At 49.5% G+C, this 22,688-nt stretch overlaps 1 protein-coding gene across 2 annotated transcripts; it reads right to left on the bottom strand.

Moving 5' to 3' along the window:
* Positions 1-22,688, bottom strand: ZFTRAF1 (zinc finger TRAF-type containing 1). 2 transcript variants are annotated; one of them, XM_059868479.1, is made up of 5 exons: positions 22,611-22,658; positions 22,322-22,410; positions 8,106-8,344; positions 6,183-6,394; positions 1-405 (listed from the first exon to the last, which is right to left on the bottom strand). In XM_059868479.1, the coding sequence occupies exons 1-5, from the start codon at positions 22,612-22,614 to the stop codon at positions 14-16; spliced, it is 936 nt and encodes a 311-aa protein (XP_059724462.1). In that variant the 5' UTR covers positions 22,615-22,658; the 3' UTR covers positions 1-13. The 2 variants fall into 2 exon arrangements, with proteins under 2 accessions (XP_059724462.1, XP_059724452.1); XM_059868469.1 differs by having other exon boundaries at positions 22,322-22,688.

Below are 22,688 nucleotides of genomic sequence, written 5' to 3'. Positions count from 1 at the left end.
CCCGAGTCAGGGTTTATTTTTGGATCTGGAATATAAAAAGCCGCAGGTTGATGTTCTTGGCCGCCAGCAGTTTGTTGCACTCCACCGAGTCGACGATGGGCAGCGCCATGTAGTCGGTCTCGTTGCTCTCGTTGCTGAAGACGAAGTGGTAGATGACCGGGTTGATCTTGACGTCGTCGTAGGGCCCCTCGAGGAGGAGGAAGGAGCACTCCATGGGCGAGTTGACCTTGCTCTTGAGGATCAGCTGGAAGCTCAGCGTGCGCTTGCACGACAGGTTGGGGTTGCGCTCCGAGTCGTTGACGCGCGCCTTCAGCACCCAGGTCTGGTTGAGCACGGTCAGGCGCGGCGTCTCGTAGTACAGGCGCGTGATGAAGTCGTCCGTGCGGTACGGGCGGAACTGAACCTCTGGGAAAGGCGGGAAAATGGGAAGAAAGCGGGAAAAAATTGGGATTAGAGATGGGAAAAGGGCTGGGAATAAGGCAGGAATTGTCATGGAATTCCTACGGATTCATCGGCCTCTTAGAAGGTTCCAGAAGGCATCATCACATCCTACAAGGATTCACCATAATCCTACAAAATTCCGGGAATTGTCACCAGCAGATCCTACAAGGATTCATCATTATCCTGCAAAGTTTCCATAACTAGAACTGGATCCCAAAAGGATTCACCAAGATCCTACAAAACTCCCGGAATTATCACCGGATCCCAAAGCTGAGTCACCAAGATCCGACAACATTCCCAGGATCATCATCAGATCCTAAACTCCATTCCTCAGGATGGTCCAAAGACGGGATCTCATTCCCATCCCAGTCCATCCCAGTCCATCCCAATCCATCCCAGTCCATCCCAGTCCCATCCCAGTCCATCCCAATCCCATCCCCATCCATCCCAGTCCATCCCAGTCCATCCAGGGATGAAGTCGTCCGTGCGGTACGGGCGGAACTGAACCTCTGGGGAAGGCGGGAAAATGGGAAAAGTTTGGGATTAGAGATGGGAAAAGGGCTGGGAATAAGGCAGGAATTGTCACAGAATCTGTACGGATTCATCGGCCTCTTAGAAGGTTCCAGAAGGCATCACCAGATCCTACAAGGATTCAACGTCATCCTCCAAAATTCCTGGAATTATCAACGGATCCTACCAGGATTCATCGTTATCCTGCAAAGTTTCCATAGCTAGAACTGGATCCCAAAAGGATTCACCAAGATCCTACAAAATTCCGGGAATTGTCACCAGCAGATCCTACCAGGATTCATCGTTATCCCACAGAAGTCCCAAAATTATCAAGAGCCCCTAAAAGGACCCACCAGGATCCTACAAAATTCCTGGAATTGTCACCAAAGCTGAGTCACCGTTATCCTACAACCTTCCCAGGATCATCAGCAGATCCTAAACTCCATTCCTCAGCATGGTCCAAAGCCGGGATCACGATCCCATCCCAGTGCCATCCCAGTCCATCCCAGTTCCATCCCAGTCCCATCCCAGTCCATCCCAGTCCATCCCAGTCCCTCCCAGTCCCATCCCAGTTCCATCCCAATCCATCCCAATCCCATCCCAGTCCATCCCAGTCCATCCCAGTCCATCCCAGTCCCATCCCAGTCCCTCCCAGTCCATCCCAGTCAATCCAATCCCATCCCAGTCCATCCCATTCCCATCCCAGTCCATCCCATTCCCATCCCAATCCCATCCCAGTCCATCCCAGTCCATCCCAGTCCATCCCGATCCCATCCCAGTCCATCCCAGTCCATCCCAGTCCATCCCATTCCCATCCCAGTCCATCCCAGTCCATCCCAATCCCATCCCAGTCCATCCCAGTCCATCCCAGTCCATCCCAGTCCATCCCAATCCCATCCCAGTCCATCCCAGTCCATCCCAGTCCCATCCCAGTCCATCCCAGTCCATCCCAGTCCATCCCAGTCCATCCCAGTCCCATCCCAATCCCATCCCAGTCCATCCCAGTCCATCCCAATCCCATCCTAGTCCCATCCCAGTCCATCCCAATCCCATCCCAGTCCATCCCAGTCCATCCCAATCCCATCCCAGTCCATCCCAGTCCATCCCAGTCCCATCCCAATCCCATCCCAGTCCATCCCAGTCCATCCCAATCCCATCCCAGTCCATCCCAGTCCATCCCAGTCCCATCCCATTCCCATCCCAGTCCATCCCATTCCCATCCCAATCCCATCCCAGTCCATCCCAATCCCATCCCAGTCCATCCCCGTCCATCCCAGTCCATCCCAATCCCATCCCAGTCCCATGCCAGTCCATCCCAGTGCATCCCAGTCCATCTCAGTCCATCCCAATCCCATCCCAGTCCATCCCATTCCCATCCCAGTCCATCCCATTCCCATCCCAGTCCATCCCAATCCCATCCCAATCCCATCCCAGTCCATCCCAATCCCATCCCAGTCCCTCCCAGTCCATCCCAGTGCATCCCAGTCCATCCCAGTCCATCCCAATCCCATCCCAATCCCATCCCAGTCCATCCCAGTCCATCCCAGTCCATCCCAGTCCATCCCAGTCCATCCCAATCCCATCCCAGTCCATCCCAGTCCCATCCCAATCCCATCCCAGTCCATCCCAATCCCATCCCAGTCCCATCCCAGTCCATCCCAGTCCCATCCCAGTCCATCCCAGTCCATCCCATAATTTCTGGAATTCTCATTGGATCCCACAAGGATTCCTCAGAATCCTGAAAAATTCCCCAAATCCTCCCAAGGTCCCAAAAGGACCCACCAGGATCCCACAGAATTCCCAAAATTCTCCTCAGGTCCCAAAAGGATCCACCAGGATCCCATAAAATTCCCAGAATTCTCCTCAGGTCCTACAAGGACCCACCAGGATCCCACAGAACTCCTGGAATTCTCCTCAGATCCCAAAAGGATCCACCAGGATCCCATAAAATTCCCAGAATTCTCCTCAGGTCCCAACAGGATCCACCAGGATCCCACAGAACTCCCAGAATTCTCCTCAGGTCCCACAAGGATCCACCAGGATCCCACAGAACTCCCAGAATTCTCCTCAGGTCCCAAAAGGACCCACCAGGATCCCACAGAATTCCTGGAATTCTCATTGGATCCCACAAGGATTCCTCAAGATCCTGAAAAATGCCCAAAATTCTCCCACGGTTCCAAATGGCTTCACCGGGATCCCACGGAAGATCTTTGGAGAACCCCAAAGAACCTTCTGAAATCCATGGAACCTTCTGAAATCCATGGAGAACCCTTGGAGAACCTCAAGGAACCTTCTGAAATCCATGGAGAGCCACATGAGAACCCCGTGAAACCTTCTGAAATCCATGGAAAACTCCTGAAGAACCCCAAGTGACCTTCTGAATACCACTGAGAACCCCTGGAGAACCTCAAAGAACCTTCTGAAAACCATGGAAAACCCTTGGAGAACCCCACAGAACCTTCTGAAATCCAGGGAAGACCTTTGGAGAACCCCATAAAACCTTCTGAAATCCATGGACAGCTCTTGGAAAACCCCATAAAACCTTCAAGAAACCCCAAAGAACCTTCTAGAAACCCCAAAAAACCTTCCAAAAACCATGGAGAACCCTTGGAGAACCTCAAAGAACCTTCTGAAAACCATTGGGAACCTTTGAAGAACCTCATAAAATCTTCTGAAAGCCATGGACAACTCTTGGAGAACCCCAAAAAACCTTCTGAAAACCATGGAAAGCCCTTGGAGAACCCCATAAAACCTTCTGAATTCCATGGAGAAACCTTGGAGAACCCCAAAGGACCTTCTGAAATCCATACAGAACCTTTGGAGAACATCAAAGAACCTTCTGAAAACCATGGAGAAGCCTTGAAGGACCCCATAAAACCTTCTGAAATCCATGGAAAGCCCTTGGAGAACTCTAAAGAACCTTCTGAAGTCCATGGAAAGCCCTTGGAGAACTCCATAAAACCTTCATAAATCCTCAAAAAACCTTCAGAGATCTATGGAAAACCCTTGGAGGAGTCCATAAAACCTTCTGAAAACCATGGAGAACCACAGGAGAACCCCATAGAACCTTCTGAAATCCATGGAGAAACCTCGGAGAACCCCATAAAACCTTCTGAAAACCATGGAGAACCTTTGAAGAACCCCAAAGAACCTTCTGAAAACCATAGAAGACCTTTGGAGAACTCCATAAAACCTTCTAAAAACCATGGAGAACCCCATAACACCTTCTGAAAACCATGGAGAATCCTTAGGGAACCCCATAAAACCTTCTGAATTCAATGGAGAACCATTGTAGAATCCCAAAGGACCTTCTGAAATCCATACAGAATCTTTGAAGAACATCAAAGAACCTTCTGAAAACCATGGAGAATCCTTGAAGGACCCCATAAAACCTTCTGAAAACCAGGGAAGACCTTTGGAGAACCCCATAAAACCTTCTGAAAACCATGGAGAACCCTTGGAGGACTCCATAAAACCTTCTGAAAACCATGGACAGCTCTTGGAGAACCTCAAAGATTCTTCTGAAGTCCATGGAAAACTCTTGGAGAACCTCAAAACACCTTCTGAAAACCATGGAGAACCCTTGGAGAACCCCATAAACCCTTCGAAATCAATGGAGAACCCTCGAAGAACCTCAAAGAACCTTTTGAACACCATGAAGAACCTTTGGAGAACCCCAAAACACCTTCTGAAAACCATGGAGAACCCTTGGAGAACCCAAAAACACCTTCTGAAATCCATGGACAACTCTTGGAGAACCCAAAAACACCTTCTGAAAACCACGGAGAACCCATGAGGAACTCTGTAAAACCTTCTGAAATCCATGGACAACTCTTGGAGAACCCCAAACCATGGAGAACCATTGGAGAACCACATGAAACCTTCTGAACACCATGGAGAACCCTTGGAGAACCCCAAAAGACCTTCTGAGAACCTTGGAGAACCTTTGGAGAACCCCAACGAACCTTCTGAAAATCATGGTGAATCCTTGAGGAAAACCTAAGAAGCCTGTGAGATCCATGAAAACCCTTGGAGAACCCCAAAGAACCTTCTGAAAACCATGAAGAACTCTCGGAGAACCCCATAAAACCTTCTGAAATCCATGGAGAACCTTTGGAGAACGCCAAAAGACCTTCTGAAATCCATGGAGAACCCTGGCAGAACCCAAAAACACCTTCTGAAAACCATGGGGAACCTTTGAAGAACCTCAAAGAACCTTCTGAAAACCATGAAGAACCCATGAGGAACTCCATAGAACCTTCTGAAATCCATGGACAACTCTTGGAGAACCCCAAAACACCTTCTGAAAACCACGGAGAACCCAGGAGGAACTCTGTAAAACCTTCTGAAATCCATGGAAAACTCTTGGAGAACCCCATAAAACCTTCTGAATTCCATGGAGAACCCTTGGGGGACCCCATAAAACCTTCAAGAAACCCCAAAGAACCTTCTAGAAACCCAATAAAATCTTCGGAAAACCATGGAGAACCCTTGGAGAACCCCAAAACACCTTCTCAAAACCACGGAGAACCCATGAGAAACTCTGTAAAACCTTCTGAAATCCATGGACAACTCTTGGAGAACCCCATAAAACCTTCTGAATTCCATGGAGAACCCTTGGAGAACCCCAAAACACCTTCTGAAATCCATAGAGAACCTTTGAAGAACATCAAAGAACCTTCTGAAAACCATGAAGAATCCTTGAAGGACCCCATAAAACCTTCTGAAAACCATGGACAGCTCTTGGACAACCTCAAAGAACCTTCTGAAAACCACGGAGAACCTTCTAGAAACCCCATAAAACCTTCTGAAAACCATGGAAAATCCTGGGAGAATCTCAAAGAACCTTCTGAAAACCACGGAAAACCTTCTAGAAACCCCATAAAACCTTTTGAAAACCATGGAAAACTCTTGGAAAACCTCAAAGAACCTTCTGAAAACCCCGGAGAACCTTCTAGAAACCCCATAAAACCTTCTGAAAACCATGGAGAACCCTTGAGGAACCCCAAAACACCTTCTGAAAACCACGGAGAACCTTCTAGAAACCCCATAAAACCTTCTGAGAACCTTGGACAACCCTTGGAGAACCCCATAAAACCTTCAAGAAACCCCAAAGAACCTTCTAGAAACCCCATAAAACCTTCTGAGAACCTTGGAGAACCCTTGGAGAACCCAAAAAAGACCTTCAGAAAATTCCAGAAATTCTGTGGAATTCTGGTGGACCTCCATACCGGTGTAGCCGATCTTCTCGAAGCTGAGCAGGCTGAAGATGCTGTTGTAGAGCTGCATCTCCTTCTTGCGCGTTTGGTCCATCTCGTCCAGGATGTCCATGAGCTCGTTGCCCGTCTTGGTGGGGTGGGAGCACTCGGCCTCGTGCACCGAGAGCTCGTGGAAGGGGCCCTGCCAGGGACACCCGATGCGCTTGTACTTGCACTGCGTCACCCTGGAGAACGGAGAAAATGGGACCATTTTGGGGCAATGTGGGACAGTTTGGGACAATTTGGGGAATTTTGGGACAATTTGGGACAATTTGGGGAATTTTGGGGGGTTCTTGAGATGAAATGGTCCCAAAACTCCAAAAAACTCCAAAAAAATCCAAAAAAAAAGCCAAAAAATCCATGACATGATTTTGGTGGTGCTCCATGAAAGATCTCAAGAACTTCCAGGTGTCCCACCATCCCAAAACCACCAAAAACCACCTCAGAACCACCAAAAACCATCCTAGATCCACCAAAAACCACCTGGAGACTCCATAAAACCTCATCAAATCCCCAACAGCCTTCTGGTGGTGCTCCATGAAAGATCTGAAGAACTCTGAGGTGTCCCACCATCCCAAAACCACCAAAAAACCACCTCAGAACCACTGAAAAACCTCCTGAATCCACCAAAACCACCTGGAGACCCCATAAAACCTCACAAGATTCCTGACCTGTCCTAGCACTCCTACTTAAGTGGTGTTCCACAGATCTCACGAACTTTGAGGTGTCCCACCAACCCAAAAGCACCATAAAACAACCTAAAACCACCAAAAAACCTCCTGAATCCACCAAAAACCACCTGGAGACTCCATAAAACCTCATCAAATCCCCAACAGCCTTCTGGTGAAACATCTCAAGAACTCTGAGGTGTCCCACCACCCTAAAAGCACCAAAAACCACCTCAGAACCACCAAAGAACCTCCTGAATCCACAAAAAACCTCCTGGAGACTCCATAAAACCTCATCAAATCCCCAACATCATGCTGGTGGTGCTCCATGAAAGATCTCAAGAACTTTGAGGTGTCCCATCACCCCAAAACCACCAAAAACCATCCCAGAACCACCAAAAACCTCCTGAATCCACCAAAAACCACCTGGAAACTCTATAAAACCTCATCAAATCCCCAACATCATTCTGGTGGAACATCTCGAGAACTTTGAGGTGTCCCACCACCCTAAAAGCACCAAAAACCACCCCAAAACTACCAAAAAACCTCCTGAATCCACAAAAAACCTCCTGGAGACTCCATAAAGCCTCATCAAATCCTCAAAATCCGTCTGGTGAAACATCTCAAGAACTTTGAGGTGTGCCACCACCCCAAAAGCACCAAAAACCACCCTAAAACCACCAAAAAACCTCCTGAATCCACCAAAAACCACCTGGAGACTCCATAAAACCTCATCAAATCCCCAACATCATTCTGGTGCTGCTCCATGAAAGATCTCAAGAACTCTGAGGTGGCCTACCAGCCAAAAACCACCAAAAACCACGTCAGAACCACCCCAAAACCTCCTGAATCCACTAAAAACCACCTGGAAACTCCATAAAACCTCATGAAATCCTCAACATCTTTCTGGTGAAACATCTCAAGAACTTTGAGGTGTCCCACCACCCTAAAACCACCATTAGACAACCTAAAACCACCGAAAAACCTCCTGAATCCACCAAAAACCACCTGGAGACTCCATAAAACCTCATCAAATCCCCAACATTCTTCTGGTGGTGCTCCACATAAGATCTCAAGAACTTTGAGGTGTCCCACCACCCTGAAACCACCAAAAACCACCTCAGAACCACCCCAAAACCTCCTGAATCCACCAAAAACCACCTGTAGACTCCATAAAACCTCATCAAATCCTCAAAAAAAATCCTCAAAAATCCCTCAGATCCCGGACCTGTCCTGGCACTCCTCCTTCTGGTGGCGCTCGAGCAGGGAGCGGGGGAACTGGCGGGCGCAGAAGCCGCACTCGGCCGGCAGCTCGCTGACCGCCTTCTCCACGGCCAGGTTGCGGCAGCAGAGGCTCTTGGAGATCTCGCAGCGACAGTTGGGACACGTGGCCTGCTCCTCCTTCAGCCGCGAGTCAGCCAGGAGATGGATGAAGCAGCCGGCGCACATCAGGTGACCGTTGGTGCACTGGTGGAACATTCCAGAAAAAGAAAAAAAAAAAAAAATGGGAATTTTTGGAGATTTTTTGAGGATTTTTGGGGGATTTTTGGGGATTTTGGGGGATTTTGGGGGATTTTGGAAGATTTTTGGGAATTTTGGGAAATTTTTGGGGGATTTTGGAGGAGTTTTTGGGGACTTTTGGGGATTTTTGGGGGATTTTTGGGGATTTTTGGGGATTCTTGGGAATTTTGGGGGATTTTGGGGGGGGATTTTTGGGAATTTTTGGGTTTTGTTTTTTTTTTTTTGGAGATTTTTGGGGGGATTTTGGGGGATTTGGGGGGATTTTTTGGGGCATTTTCTTGGGCATTTTTGGGGATTTTTTGGGGGGATTTTTGGGGATTTTTGGGGGGATTTTTGGGGATTTTCTTGGGCATTTTGGGGAATTTTTGGCAATTTTTGGGGATTTTTTGGGGGACTTTTGGGGATTTTTGGAGAATTTTTGGGAATTTTTGGGGGGATTTTGAGGGGTTTTTTTGGGATTTTTGGAGATTTTCGGGGGGATTTCGGGGGATTTTTGGGGGGATTTTTGGGGGATTTTGGGGGATTTTTTGGGGAATTTTTTGGAATTTTTGGAGGGATTTTCTTGGGCATTTTTGGGGATTTTTGGGATTTTTGGGGATTTTTTGGGGGGATTTTTGGGGATTTTTTGGGGGACTTTTGGGGATTTTTGGGGAATTTTTGGGAATTTTTGGGGGGATTTTGAGGGGGTTTTTTGGGATTTTTGGAGATTTTGGGGGGGATTTGGGGGGATTTTTTGGGGATTTTTGGGGGATTTTGGGGGATTTTTTGGGGATTATTGGGAATTTTGGGGGATTTTTTTGGGGGGGGATTTTTGGGGAATTTTTGGGAATTTTGGGGGATTTTTTGGGGAATTTTTTGGAATTTTTGGGGGGATTTTTTGGGATTTTCTTGGGCATTTTTGGGGATTTTTTGGGGGGATTTTTGGGGATTCTTTGGGGGATTTTTGGGGATTTTCTTGGGCATTTTTGGGAATTTTTGGCAATTTTTGGGGATTTTTTGGGGGACTTTTGGGGATTTTTGGGGAATTTTGGGGGGGATTTTGAGGGGTTTTTTGGGGATTTTTGGAGATTTTGGGGGGGATTTGGGGGGATTTTTTGGGGATTTTTGGGGGGGATTTTTTGGGGCATTTTGGGAATTTTGGGGGATTTCTTGGGGAATTTTTGGGGGGATTTTTGGGGCATTTTGGGAATTTTGGGGGGATTTCTTGGGGAATTTTTGGGGGGATTTTTGGGGGATTTTTGGGAATTTTTGGGGGGATTTTGGGGGATTTTTGGGGGGATTTTTGGAGATTTTGGGGGATTTTTGGGGGGATTTTTTGGGGATTTTTGGGAATTTTGGGGGGGATTTTGGGGGATTTTTGGGGGGATTTTTAGGAATTTTTGGGGATTTTTTGGGGGACTTGTGGGGATTTTTGGAGGATTTTTGGGGAATTTTTGGGAATTTTTGGGAGGATTTTTGGGGTTTTTTGGGGGGATTTTTGGGGGGATTTGGGGGGATTTTTTGGGGATTTTTGGGGATTTCTTGGGCATTTTTGGGAATTTTTTGGAAATTTTGGGGGATTTTTTGGGGGATTTTGAGGGATTTTTCAGGATTTTTTGGGGAATTTTGGGTGATTTTGGGAATTTTGGGGGACTTTCAGGGGAGTTTTGGGGGATTTTTGGGGAATTTTTGGAATTTTGGGGGGATTTTTGGGGATTTTCTTGGGCATTTTTGGGGATTTTTTGGGGATTTGGGGGGAATTTTTTGGGGATTTGAGGGATTTTTCGGGATTTTTTGGGGAATTTTGAGTGATTTTGGGAATTTTGGGGGACTTTTTGTGGATTTTTTTTTATTTTGGGGGAATTTTGGGGGGATTTTTGGGGAATTTTTTTTGGAATTTTGTGGGGATTTTTGGGGATTTTTGGGAATTTTGGGGGATTTTGGAGGAATTTTTGGGGATTTCTTGGGGAATTTTTGGGGGGATTTTTGAGGGATTTTGGGGATTTTTGGAGGGACTTTCTGGGGGGATTTTGGGGGATTTTGAGGGATTTTGGGGGAATTTTGGGGATATTTTTTGGGGGGGATTTTTGGGGATTTTTTGGGGGAATTTTTGGGGATTTTTGGGGGATTTTTTTGGGAATTTTTGGGGATTTTTGGGGGGATTTTTGGGGGGATTTTTGGGGGGATTTTTGGGGGGATTTTTTGGGGGAATTTTTTGGGGATTTTTTGGGGGGATTTTTTGGGGGGATTTTGGGGGATTTTGGGGGAATTTTTGGGGGATTTTGGAGGGATTTTTCGGGATTTTTGGCAATTTTGGGGAATTTTGGGGGATTTGGGAGAATTTTAGGGATTTTTGGGAATTTTGCGCATTTTTTGGGGATTTGGGGGGAATTTTTGGGGGGATTTTTGGGGGGAATTTTGGGGGATTTTGGGGGGATTTTGGGGAATTTTTGGGGATTTGCAAAAGGGAAACTGAGGCACGGCGGGGTCACGGAGACGTCCTACAAAATCCCCCATGGGAAAGGTCCAGTCTGGCTTTTAAAGGGTTAAATTACTGGGGGGAATGACCATTCATATTCCCGTTATTAATCATTAATATTCATCATTAATAATCTTAATTGATTTGCATTTTTTTCCTCATTTTCCTCCCTTATTCATCAATTTTATTAATCCCTAATATTCCCAATATTTCCCCCGTTATTTAACAATATTTTCCCCTATTATTAATCCCCAATATTCCTAATATTTCCCCCGTTATTTAACAATATTTTCCCCTATTATTAATCCCTAATATTCCCAATATTTCCCCCGTTATTTATCAATATTTCCCCCTATTATTAATCCCTAATATTCCCAATATTCCCCCTTATTTATCAATATTTCCCCTATTATTAATCCCTAATATTCCCAATATTTCCCCCATCATTTATCAATATTTCCCCTATTATTAATCCCTAATATTCCTAATATTTCCCACCTTATTTATGAATATTTTCCACATTAATAATCCCTAATATTCCCAATATTCCCCCCTTATCTATCAATATTTCCCCTATTATTAATCCCTAATATTCCCAATATTTCCCCTTTATTTATCAATATTTTCCCCTATTATTAATCCCTAATATTTCCAATATTTCCCCCATTATTTATCAATATTTCCTCTATTATTAATCCCTAATATTCCTAATATTTCCCCTTTATTTATCAATATTTCCCCTATTAATAATCCCTAATATTCCCAATTTTTCCTAATTAATTTATCAATCTTTTCCGCTATTATTAATCCCTAATACTCCCAATATTTCCCCATTATCTATCAATATTTTTCCCATTATTAATCCCTAATATTCCCAATATTTCCCCTTTATTTATCAATATTTTCCCCTATTATTAATCCCTAATATTTCCAATATTTCCCCCACTATTTATCAATATTTCCCGCTATTATTAATCCCTAATATTCCTAATATTTCCCCTTTATTTATCAATATTTCCCCTATTATTAATCCCTAATATTCCTAATATTTCCCCTTTATTTATCAATATTTGCCCTATTATTAATCCCTAATATTCCTAATATTTCCCACCCTATTTATCAATATTTTCCACATTAATAATCCCTAATATTCCCATTTTTTCCTAATTAATTTATCAATCTTTTCCCCTATTATTAATCCCTAATACTCCCAATATTTCCCCATTATCTATCAATATTTTCCCATTATTAATCCCTAATATTCCCAATATTTCCTCTTTATTTATCAATATTATTAATCCCTAATATTCCCAATATTTCCCCGTTATTTATCAATCTTTTCCCCTATTATTAATCCCTAATACTCCCAATATTTCCCCATTATCTATCAATATTTTCCCTATTATTAATCCCTAATATTCCCAATATTTCCCCTTATTTATCAATATTATTAATCCCTAATATTCCCACTATTTCCCCGTTATTTACCAATATTTTCCCCATTATTAATCCCTAATATTCCAAAATTTTCCTAATTCATTGATCAATATTTTCCCTATTATTAATCCCTAATATTCCCAATATTTCCTCTTTATTTATCAATATTATTAATCCCTAATATTCCCAATATTCCCCCTTTATTTATCAACATTTTACCTATTATTAATCCCTAATATTCCCATTTGGAATTCCCCATTGATCCCCATTGATCCCCACTGATCCCCAATTCCCTACTGGAATTCCCTATTGATCCCCATTGATCCCCTTGGATCCCCAATTCCCTATTGGAATTCCCGATGGATCCCCATTGATCCCCACTGATCCCCAATCCCCATTGATCCCCATTGATCCTCAATTCCCTATTGGAATTCCCGATGGATCCCCAATTCCCCATTGATCCCCAATCCCCATTGATCCCCATTGATCCCCAATTCCCCATGGATCCCCAATTCCCATTGATCCCCATTCCCCATGGATCCCCAATTCCCTATTGGAATTCCCCATTGATCCCCACTGATCCCCAATGCCCAACTGATCCCCAATTCCCATTGATCCCCACTGATCCCCATTGATCCCCAATTCCCCATGGATCCCCATTGATCCCCAATGCCCAACTGATCCCTAATTCCCATTGATCCCCACTGATCCCCATTGATCCCCATTGATCCTGATCCCCATTGATCCCCACTGATCCCCATTGATCCCCAATTCCCCATGGATCCCCAATTCCCCATTGATCCCCATTGATCCCCAATTCTCCATTGATCCCCATTGATCCCCATTGATCCCCAATGCCCAACTGATCCCCAATTCCCCATTGATCCCCACTGATCCCCATTGATCCCCATTGATCCTGATTCCCATTGATCCCCAGTTCCCATTGATTCCACATTGATTCCCATTGATCCCCAATTCCCATTGACCCCTACTGATCCCCATTGATCTCCATTGATCCCCATTGATCCCCATTGGAATTCCTCAATTCCCCATTGATCCCCAATTTCCCATTGATCCCTAATGGATCCCCATTGATCCCCATTGGAATGCCTCAACTCCCCACTGATCCCCAATTTCCCATTGATCCCCACTGATCCCCATTGATCCCCATTGATCCTGATTCCCATTGATCCCCAGTTCCCATTGATTCCACACTGATTCCCATTGATCCCCAATTCCCATTGACCCCTACTGATCCCCATTGATCCCCATTGATCCCCACTGATCCCCATTGATCCCTAATGGATCCCCATTGATCCCCATTGGAATTCCTCAATTCCCCACTGATCCCCAATTTCCCACTGATCCCTAATGGATCCCCCTTGATCCCCATTGGAATTCCTCAATTCCCCACTGATCCCTAATGGATAGCCATTGATCCCCATTGGAATGCCTCAACTCCCCACTGATCCCCAATTTCCCATTGATCCCCACTGATCCCCATTGATCCCCATTGATCCTGATTCCCATTGATCCCCAGTTCCCATTGATTCCACATTGATTCCCATTGATCCCCAATTCCCACTGATCCCTACTGATCCCCATTGACGCCCATTGATCCCCATTGATTCCCATTGATCCCCATTGATCCCCATTGGAATGCCTCAATTCCCACTGATCCCCAATTCCCCATTGATCCCCACTGATCCCCATTGATCCCCATTGGAATTCCTCAATTCCCCACTGATCCCCAATTTCCCACTGCTCCCTAATGGATCCCCATTGATCCCCATTGGAATTCCTCAATTCCCCATTGATCCTCAATTTCCCACTGATCCCTAATGGATCCCCATTGATCCCCATTGGAAGGCCTCAATTCCCCACTGATCCCTAATTTCCCATTAATCCCTAATGGATCCCCATTGGAATTCCTCAATTCCCCATTGATCCCTAATTTCCCATTGATCCCTAATGGATCCCATTGATCCCCATTGGAATTCCTCAATTCCCCACTGATCCCCAATTCCCCATTAATCCCTAATGGATCCCCATTGATCCCCACTGGAATTCCTCAATTCCCCACTGATCCCCAATTTCCCACTGATTCCCTAATGGATCCCCACTGATCCCCATTGGAATTCCTCAATTCCCCACTGATCCCCAATTTCCCACTGATTCCCTAATGGATCCCCATTGATCCCCATTGGAATTCCTCAATTCCCCATTGATCCCCAATTTCCCATTAATCCCCAATGGATCCCCACTGATCCCCATTGGAATTCCTCAATTCCCCACTGATCCACAATTTCCCATTGATCCTCACTGATCCTCATTGATCCCCATTCCCCATGGATCCCCAATTCCCTATTGGAATTCCCCATTGATCCCCATTGATCCCCAATTCCCCATGGATCCCCAATTCCCTATTGGAATTCCCCATTGATCCCCATTGATCCCCAATCCCCATTGATCCCTAATTCCCTATTGGAATTCCCCATTGATCCCCACTGATCCCCAATTCCCCATTGATCCCCATTGATCCCCACTGATCCCCATTGGAATTCCTCAATTCCCCACTGAACCCCACTGATCCCCATTGATCCATAATGGATCCCCATTGATCCCCACTGGAATCCCTCAATTCCCCACTGATCCCCACTGATCCCCACTGATCCCCATGGATCCCCAATTCCCATTGATCCCTAATTCCCATTGATCTCCCATTCCCCACTGGAATACACCACTGATCCCCAGTGATCCCCAATCGATCCCCACTGATCCCCAATTCCCCACTCATCCCCAATTCCCATTGATCCCCAATGGATCCCCAATCCCCACTGATCCCTAATGGATCCCCAATCCCCATTGATCCCCAATGGATCCCCAATTCCCATTGATCCCCAATGGATCCCCAATTCCCACTGATCCCCAATGGATCCCCAATTCCCACTGATCCCCAATGGATCCCCAATCCCCATTGATCCCCAATGGATCCCCACGGATCCCCGCTGGAATTCCTCAATTCCCCATTGATCCCCACTGATCCCCATGGATCCCCAATTCCCCACGGATCCCAGATTTAATTAATCCCGGATTTAATTATTCCCACAGTTAATTATTCCCAGAGTTAATTAATCCCCAATTTAATCAATCCCAGAATTAATTAATCCCAGATTCAGTTAATTTCAGATTTAATCACTTCCCGATTTAATTCATCCCAGGATTTAATTCATCCCATAATTAATTAATCCTGAATTTAATTAGCACCAAATTTAATTAATGCCAGGTTTAATTAATCCCCAATTTAATTAATCCATGGTATTAATTAATCCCAGCTTTAATTAAGCACAGATTTAATGAATCCCCAATTTAATTAATCCCAGATTTAATTAATCCCAGCTTTAATTAATCACAGATTTAATGAATCCCCAATTTAATTAATCCCAGATTTAATTAATCCCAGAATTAATTAATTTCATATTTAATTAATCCCAGAATTAATTAATTTCATATTTAATTAATCCCAGATTTAATTAACCCTGAATTTAATTAATCTGTGGCATTAATTAATCCCGGATTTAATTAATCCCAAATTTAATAATCCCAGATTTAATTATTCATTGATTTAATTACTCCCAGATTTAATTAATCCCAGCTTTAATTAATCACAGAATTAATTAATCAATCCATCATGGCATTAATCAATTCATTGGAGCCCACCCTGGAATTAATTAATCCCAGAATTAATTAATCCTAGAATTAATTACTAAATCCCAGACCTAATTAATCAAGTAATCAATTAATTAATCCCAGAACTAATGAATCAATCCCTGGATTAAACAATCAATGAATTAATTAATTGCTCCCACCCTGGCATTAATTAATCCCAGATTAATTAACCCCAGCTTTAATTAATCCCAGAATTAATTCCTCAGTCAACCCCTGAATTAATCAATTAATCAATCAATCAATTAGTCCATCAATTAATCAATTGAATAATCAATCAATCAATTAATCAATCAATAGCCAATTCACTGGCTCCCATCCAGGCATTAATTAACCCCACAATTAATTAATTCCTGAATTAATTAATCAATCCATCCATCCCTGAATCAATCAGTCACTCCATTAATTAACTAATTAATCAATCAATTAATCAATCAATACCCAATTTATTGGATCCCATCCTGGCATTAATTAACCCCAGATTTAATTACTCCCAGACTTAATTAGTCAATCAATTAATCAATAAACTAATTAATCAATAATCAATCAATATCCAATTAATTAGATCCCATCCTGGCATCAATTAACCCCAGCTATAATTAATCCCAGAATTAATTAATCAATCAATCAATCCCTGAATTAATCAATCACTCAATCACTCAATCAATCAATCCAATCAATCAATCCCCAATTCATTGGATCCCATTCTGGCACTAATTAACCCCAGATTTAATTACTCCCAGACTTAATTACTCAATCCCTGAATTAATCAATCCATTAATCAATCGCTGAATCAATCAATCAATCAATCGATCCCTCAATCAATCAATCAATCACCAATTAATCAGTTCCCATTCTGGCACTAATTAACCCCAGATTTAATTACTCCCAGACTTAATTAATCAATCCCTGAATTAATCAATCCATTAATCGATCCCTGAATCAATCAATCAATCAATCAATCACCAATTAATCGGTTCCCATCCTGGCACTAATTAACCCCAGATTTAATCACTCCCAGACTTAATTAATCAATCCCTGAATTAATCAATCCATCAATCGATCCCTGAATCAATCAATCCATCAATCAATACCCAGTTAATCGGTTCCCATCCTGGCACTAATTAACCCCGGATTTAATTACTCCCAGACTTAATTAATCAATCCCTGGATTAATCAATCCATTAATCAATCGCTGAATCAATCAATCAATCAATCAATCACCAATTCATCAGTTCCCATTCTGGCACTAATTAACCCCAGATTTAATTACTCCCAGACTTAATTAATCAATCTCTGAATCAATCAATCCATTAATCGATCCCTGAATCAATCAATCAATCAATCGATCCCTGAATCAATCAATCAATCAATCAATCACCAATTAATCGGTTCCCATCCTGGCATTAATTAACCCCAGAATTAATTAATTGACCCCTCCATCCTTGCCTTTGGTGGCCCCTGGGACACTTTGGTGGCCCAGGAGGTGACAAAGGAGCCCCTGGTGGCCCAGGGGGGGCATTTGGTGGCCCTGAGGGGACTTTGGTGGCCCCTGAGGGGACTTTGGTGGCCAGTGGGACACTTTGGTGGCCCAGGAGGGGACTTTGGTGGCCACCAGGAAGGTTTGGTGGCCCCCAGCAGGGTCTGGTGACCCTGGGGGGGCTTGGTGGCCCCTGGGACACTTTGGTGGCCCTGAGGGGACTTTGGTGGTCCAGGGGGTGACAAAGGAGCCCTTGGTGGCCCAGGGGGGGCATTTGGTGGCCCCAGACCTTGGTGGCCCCTGAAGGGGGTTTGGTGGCCACTGGGACACTTTGGTGGCCCTGAGGGGGGTTTGGTGGCCATGGGAGAGCATTTGGTGGCCACTGGGCTTCGTGGCCCCTGGGGAGGGTTTGGTGGCCCAGGAGGGGACAGGGCCACTCTGGGATGGTTTTGGTGGCCACTGGGACACTTTGGTGGCCACCAGGAGGGCTTGGTGACCCAGGAGGGGACAGGGACCCCCTGGGGGGGGGGGGGGTTGGTGGCCCCTTCGAGGGGTTTAGTGGCCCAGGAGGTGACAAAGGAGCCCTTGGTGGCCCCTTGGGGGGGTTTGGTGGCCCAGGAGGGCACAGGGCCACCCTGGGATTGTTTTGGTGGCCCTGAGGGGACTTTGGTGGCCCTGGGTGTGACAAAGGAGCCCTTGGTGGCCCAGGGAGAGCATTTGGTGGCCCCAGGGCTTGGTGGCCCCTGGGGGGGTTTGGTGGCCCAGGAGGGGACAGGGCCACTCTGGGATGGTTTTGGTGGCCCTGAGGGGACTTTGGTGGCCACTGGGACACTTTGGTGGCCACCAGGAAGGTTTGGTGGCCCAGGAGGGGACAGAGACCCCCTGGGTGGGGGAGGTTTGGTGGCCCTCGGAACCATTGGTGGCCCCCAGGGGGACTTTGGTGGCCCATGAGGGGACAGAGCCACCCTGAGGGGACTTTGGTGGCCCCTGGGACAGTTTGGTGGCCCAGGAGGGGACAGAGAGGCCCCTGGGGGGGGTTGGTGGCCCCTGGTGAGGATTTGGTGGCCCATGAGGGGACAAGGCCACTCTGGGATGGCTTTGGTGGCCCCTGGGACACTTTGGTGGCCCCTTCGAGGGGTTTGGTGGCCCAGGGGGTGACAAAGGAGCCCTTGGTGGCCCGGGGGGGCATTTGGTGGCCCCAGGGCTTGGTAGCCCCTGAGGGGGGTTTGGTGGCCACTGGGACACTTTGGTGGCCCAGGAGGGGACAAAGGAGCCCTTGGTGGCCCAGGGGGGGATTTGGTGGCCCCTGGGACACTTTGGTGGCCCTGAGGGGGGTTTGGTGGCCACTGGGACAGTTTGGTGGCCACCAGGAGGGTTTGGTGGCCCAGGAGGGGACTTTGGTGGCCCCTGGGACACTTTGGTGGCCCCTTAGAGGGATTTGGTGGCCCAGGGTGTGACAAAGGAGCCCTTGGTGGCCCAGGGGGGCATTTGGTGGCCCCAGACCTTGGTGGCCCCTGAGGGGGGTTTGGTGGCCACTGGGACACTTTGGTGGCGCTGAGGGGACTTTGGTGGCCCAGGGAGAGCATTTGGTAGCCCCAGGGCTTGGTGGCCCCTGGGGAGGGTTTGGTGGCCCTGAGGGGACTTTGGTGGCCCCTGGGACACTTTGGTGGCCACCAGGATGGTTTGGTGGCCCAGGAGGGGACAGGGACCCCCTGGTGGGGGGGGGGGGGGGGGTTTGGTGGCCCCTTCAAGGGGTTTAGTGGCCCAGGAGGTGACAAAGGATCCCTTGGTGGCCCCTTGGGGGGGTTTGGTGGCCCAGGAGGGCACAGGGCCACCCTGGGATTGTTTTGGTGGCCCTGAGGGGACTTTGGTGGCCCTGGGTGTGACAAAGGAGCCCTTGGTGGCCCAGGGAGAGCATTTGGTGGCCCCAGACCTTGGTGGCCCCTGGGGAGGGTTTGGTGGCCCAGGAGGGGACAGAGCCACTCTGGGATGGTTTTGGTGGCCCCTGAGGGGACTTTGGTGGCCACTGGGACACTTTGGTGGCCACCAGGAAGGTTTGGTGGCCCAGGAGGGGACAGGGACCCCCTGGGGGGGGAGGTTTGGTGGCCCTGGGACACATTGGTGGCCCCTGAGGGGACTTTGGTGGCCCATAAGGGGACAGAGCCACCCTGAGGGGACTTTGGTGGCCCCTGGGACAGTTTGGTGGCCCAGAAGGGGACAGAGAGGCCCCTGGGGGGGTTTGGTGGTCCCTGGTGAGGATTTGGTGGCCCATGAGGGGACAGGGCCCCTCTGGGATGGCTTTGGTGGCCCCTGGGACACTTTGGTGGCCCCTTCAAGGGGTTTGGTGGCCCAGGGGGTGACAAAGGAGCCCTTGGTGGCCCAGGGGGGATTTGGTGGCCCCAGGGCTTGGTAGCCCATGAGGGGGGTTTGGTGGCCCCTGGGACACTTTGGTGGCCCTGAGGGGGGTTTGGTGGCCACTGGGACAGTTTGGTGGCCACCAGGAGGGTTTGGTGGCCCAGGAGGGGACTTTGGTGGCCCCTGGGACACTTTGGTGGCCCCTTAGAGGGATTTGGTGGCCCAGGGGGTGACAAAGGAGTCCTTGGTGGCCCAGGGAGGGCATTTGGTGGCCCCAGGCTTTGGTGGCCCATGAGGGGACTTTGGTGGCCACTGGGACACTTTGGTGGCCACCCTGAGGGTTTGGTGGCCCAGGAGGGGACAGTGACCCCTGGGGGGGGGTTTGGTGGCCCCTTCAAGGGGTTTAGTGGCCCAGGAGGTGACAAAGGGGCCCTTGGTGGCCCCTTGGGGGGGGTTGGTGGCCCATGAGGTGACTTTGGTGGCCCCTGGAGAGGTTTTGGTGGGCCCTGAGGAAGTTTGGTGGCCCTGGCGAGGATTTGGTGGCCCAGGAGGGGACAGGGACACCTTGGGGGGGGGGGGGGGGGTTTGGTGGCCCCTGAGGGGACATTGGTGGCCCCTGGGATGGTTTGGTGGCCCAGGAGGGGACAGGGCCACTCTGGGATGGTTTTGGTGGCCCTGAGGGGACTTTGGTGGCCCTGGGGCAGCTTTGGTGGCCCAGGAGGGGACAGAGAGGCCCCTGGGTGGGGCTTTGGTGGCCCCTGGGACACTTTGGTGGCCCCTTCGAGGGGTTTGGTGGCCCAGGGGGTGACAAAGGAGCCCTTGGTGGCCCAGGGGGGGCATTTGGTGGCCCCAGGGCTTGGTGGCTCCTGAGGGGGGTTTGGTGGCCCCTGGGACACTTTGGTGGCCCAGGAGGGGACAGAGCCACTCTGGGATGGCTTTGGTGGCCCTCGATGAGCCCTGAAGGGACAGGGGGGTGACAGGGCCACCAGGGGTGTGACACTGCTGTCCCCAAGGGGGGGGGTGACAGGGCCACCAAGGGGGGGGGAGAGGGGTGACAGGGCCACCAGGCATTGTCCCCATGTCCCCAAGGGGGTGTCCCTGATCCCTGAGGGTGTCCCCAAGGGGGTGGCCCTGTCCTCAAGGGGTGTCCCTGTCCCCAAGGGGTGTCCCCAAGGGGATGGCCCCGTCCCAGGGGGTGTCCCTGTCCCCAAGGGGTGTCCCTGTCCCCTGAGGGTGTCCCCAAGGGCTGTCCCTGTCCCCAAGGGGGTGGCCCTGTCCCCACGGCGGTGTCCCCAAGGGGGTGTGTGTCCCTGTCCCAAGGGGGTGGCCCTGTCCCCACGGCGGTGTCCCCAAGGGGGTGTGTGTCCCTGTCCCAGGGGGGTGTCCCCAAGAGGGTGTCCCTGTCCCCTGAGGGTGTCCCCAAAGGGGTGTCCCTGTCCCCTGGGGGTGTCCTCAAGGGGGTGTCCCTGTCCCCAAGGGGGTGGCCCTGTCCCCTGAGGGTGCCCCCAAGGGGGTGTCCCTGTCCCCAAGGGGGTGGCCCTGTCCCCAAGGGGATGTCCCTGTCCCCAAGGAGGTGTCCCTGTCCCCAAGGGGGTGTGTGTCCCTGTCCCAGGGGGGGTGTCCTCAAGGGGGTGTCCCTGTCCCCAAGGGGGTGTGTGTCCCTGTCCCAGGGGGGTGTCCCTGTCCCCTGAGGATGTCCCCAAAGGGGTGTCCCTGTCTCCAAGGGGGTGTCCCTGTCCCCTGAGGGTGTCCCCAAAGGGCTGTCCCTGTCCCCAAGGGGGTGGCCCTGTCCCCACGGCATGTCCCCAAGGGGCGTGTGTGTCCCTGTCCCAAGGGGGTGCCCCTGTCCCCTGGGGGTGTCCTCAAGGGGGTCTCCCTGTCCCCAAGGGGGTGGCCCTGTCCCAAGGGGATGTCCCTGTCCCCTAGGGGTGTCCTCAAGAGGGTATCCCTGTCCTCTGGGGGTGTCCCCAAGGGGATGTCCCTGTCCCCAAGGGGGTGGCCCTGTCCCCACGGCGGTGTCCCCAACGGGGTGTGTGTCCCTGTCCCGGGGGGAGTGTCCCTGTCTCCAAGGGGGTGTGTGTCCCTGTCCCGGGGGGAGTGTCCCTGTCCCCAAGGGGGTGTGTGTCCCTGTCCCAGGGGGGTGTCCCTGTCCCCTGGGGGTGTCCCCAAAGGGGTGTCCCTGTCCCCTGGGGGTGTCCCCAAGGGGGTGTGTGTCCCTGTCCCAGGGGGGGTGTCCCCAAGGGGGTGTCCCTGTCCCCAAGGGGGTGTGTGTCCCTGTCCCAGGGGGGTGTCCCTGTCCCCTGGGGGTGTCCCCAAGGCCGTGTCCCTGTCCCCTGGGGGTGTCCCCAAGGCCGTGTCGCTGTCCCCGATCCCCTCACGACCTCTCCCCGCTGCCCCCTCCGCCCGGTCCCGGTGCCACCACCGCTGTCCCCATGTCGTCCCCCCTGTCCCCAAAGTGTCGCCTGACCTGATAGACGGAAGCCTTGGGCAGATCGAGGCACACGGTGCAGCAGAGCACGGAGTAGAGGCGCTCCTCCAGCTTCACGCTGCCCGCCGCCCCCTCCGCGCCGCCGCCGCCGCTCCCGGCCGCCCTCAGCCGCTTCTTGGGCGGCGCGTCGGGATCGGCGCCCGCCTCCAACAGCAGCGCCGCCGCTTCTTCCGCGCCGCCGCTTTCGCCGCCGCCCCCCAGAGCGGCCACGGCTGCGGGACCGGGAGCGGCCGAGGAAGGAGCGGAGGGAGCGGCGGGGCCGCCGCCGGCATCGCGCTCCTCCGGCCCGGACATCGCCGCCATCGCCGCCGCCTCACCCCGCCGCCATCTTGGCCGCCCTCACGGC

This window comes from Haemorhous mexicanus, chromosome 1 (assembly GCF_027477595.1).
Source record: "Haemorhous mexicanus isolate bHaeMex1 chromosome 1, bHaeMex1.pri, whole genome shotgun sequence".
Classification (NCBI taxonomy): domain Eukaryota; kingdom Metazoa; phylum Chordata; class Aves; order Passeriformes; family Fringillidae; genus Haemorhous; species Haemorhous mexicanus.
Note: the sequence above shows the minus strand (reverse complement) of the source record. Positions and strands in the feature narration are given on the sequence as shown.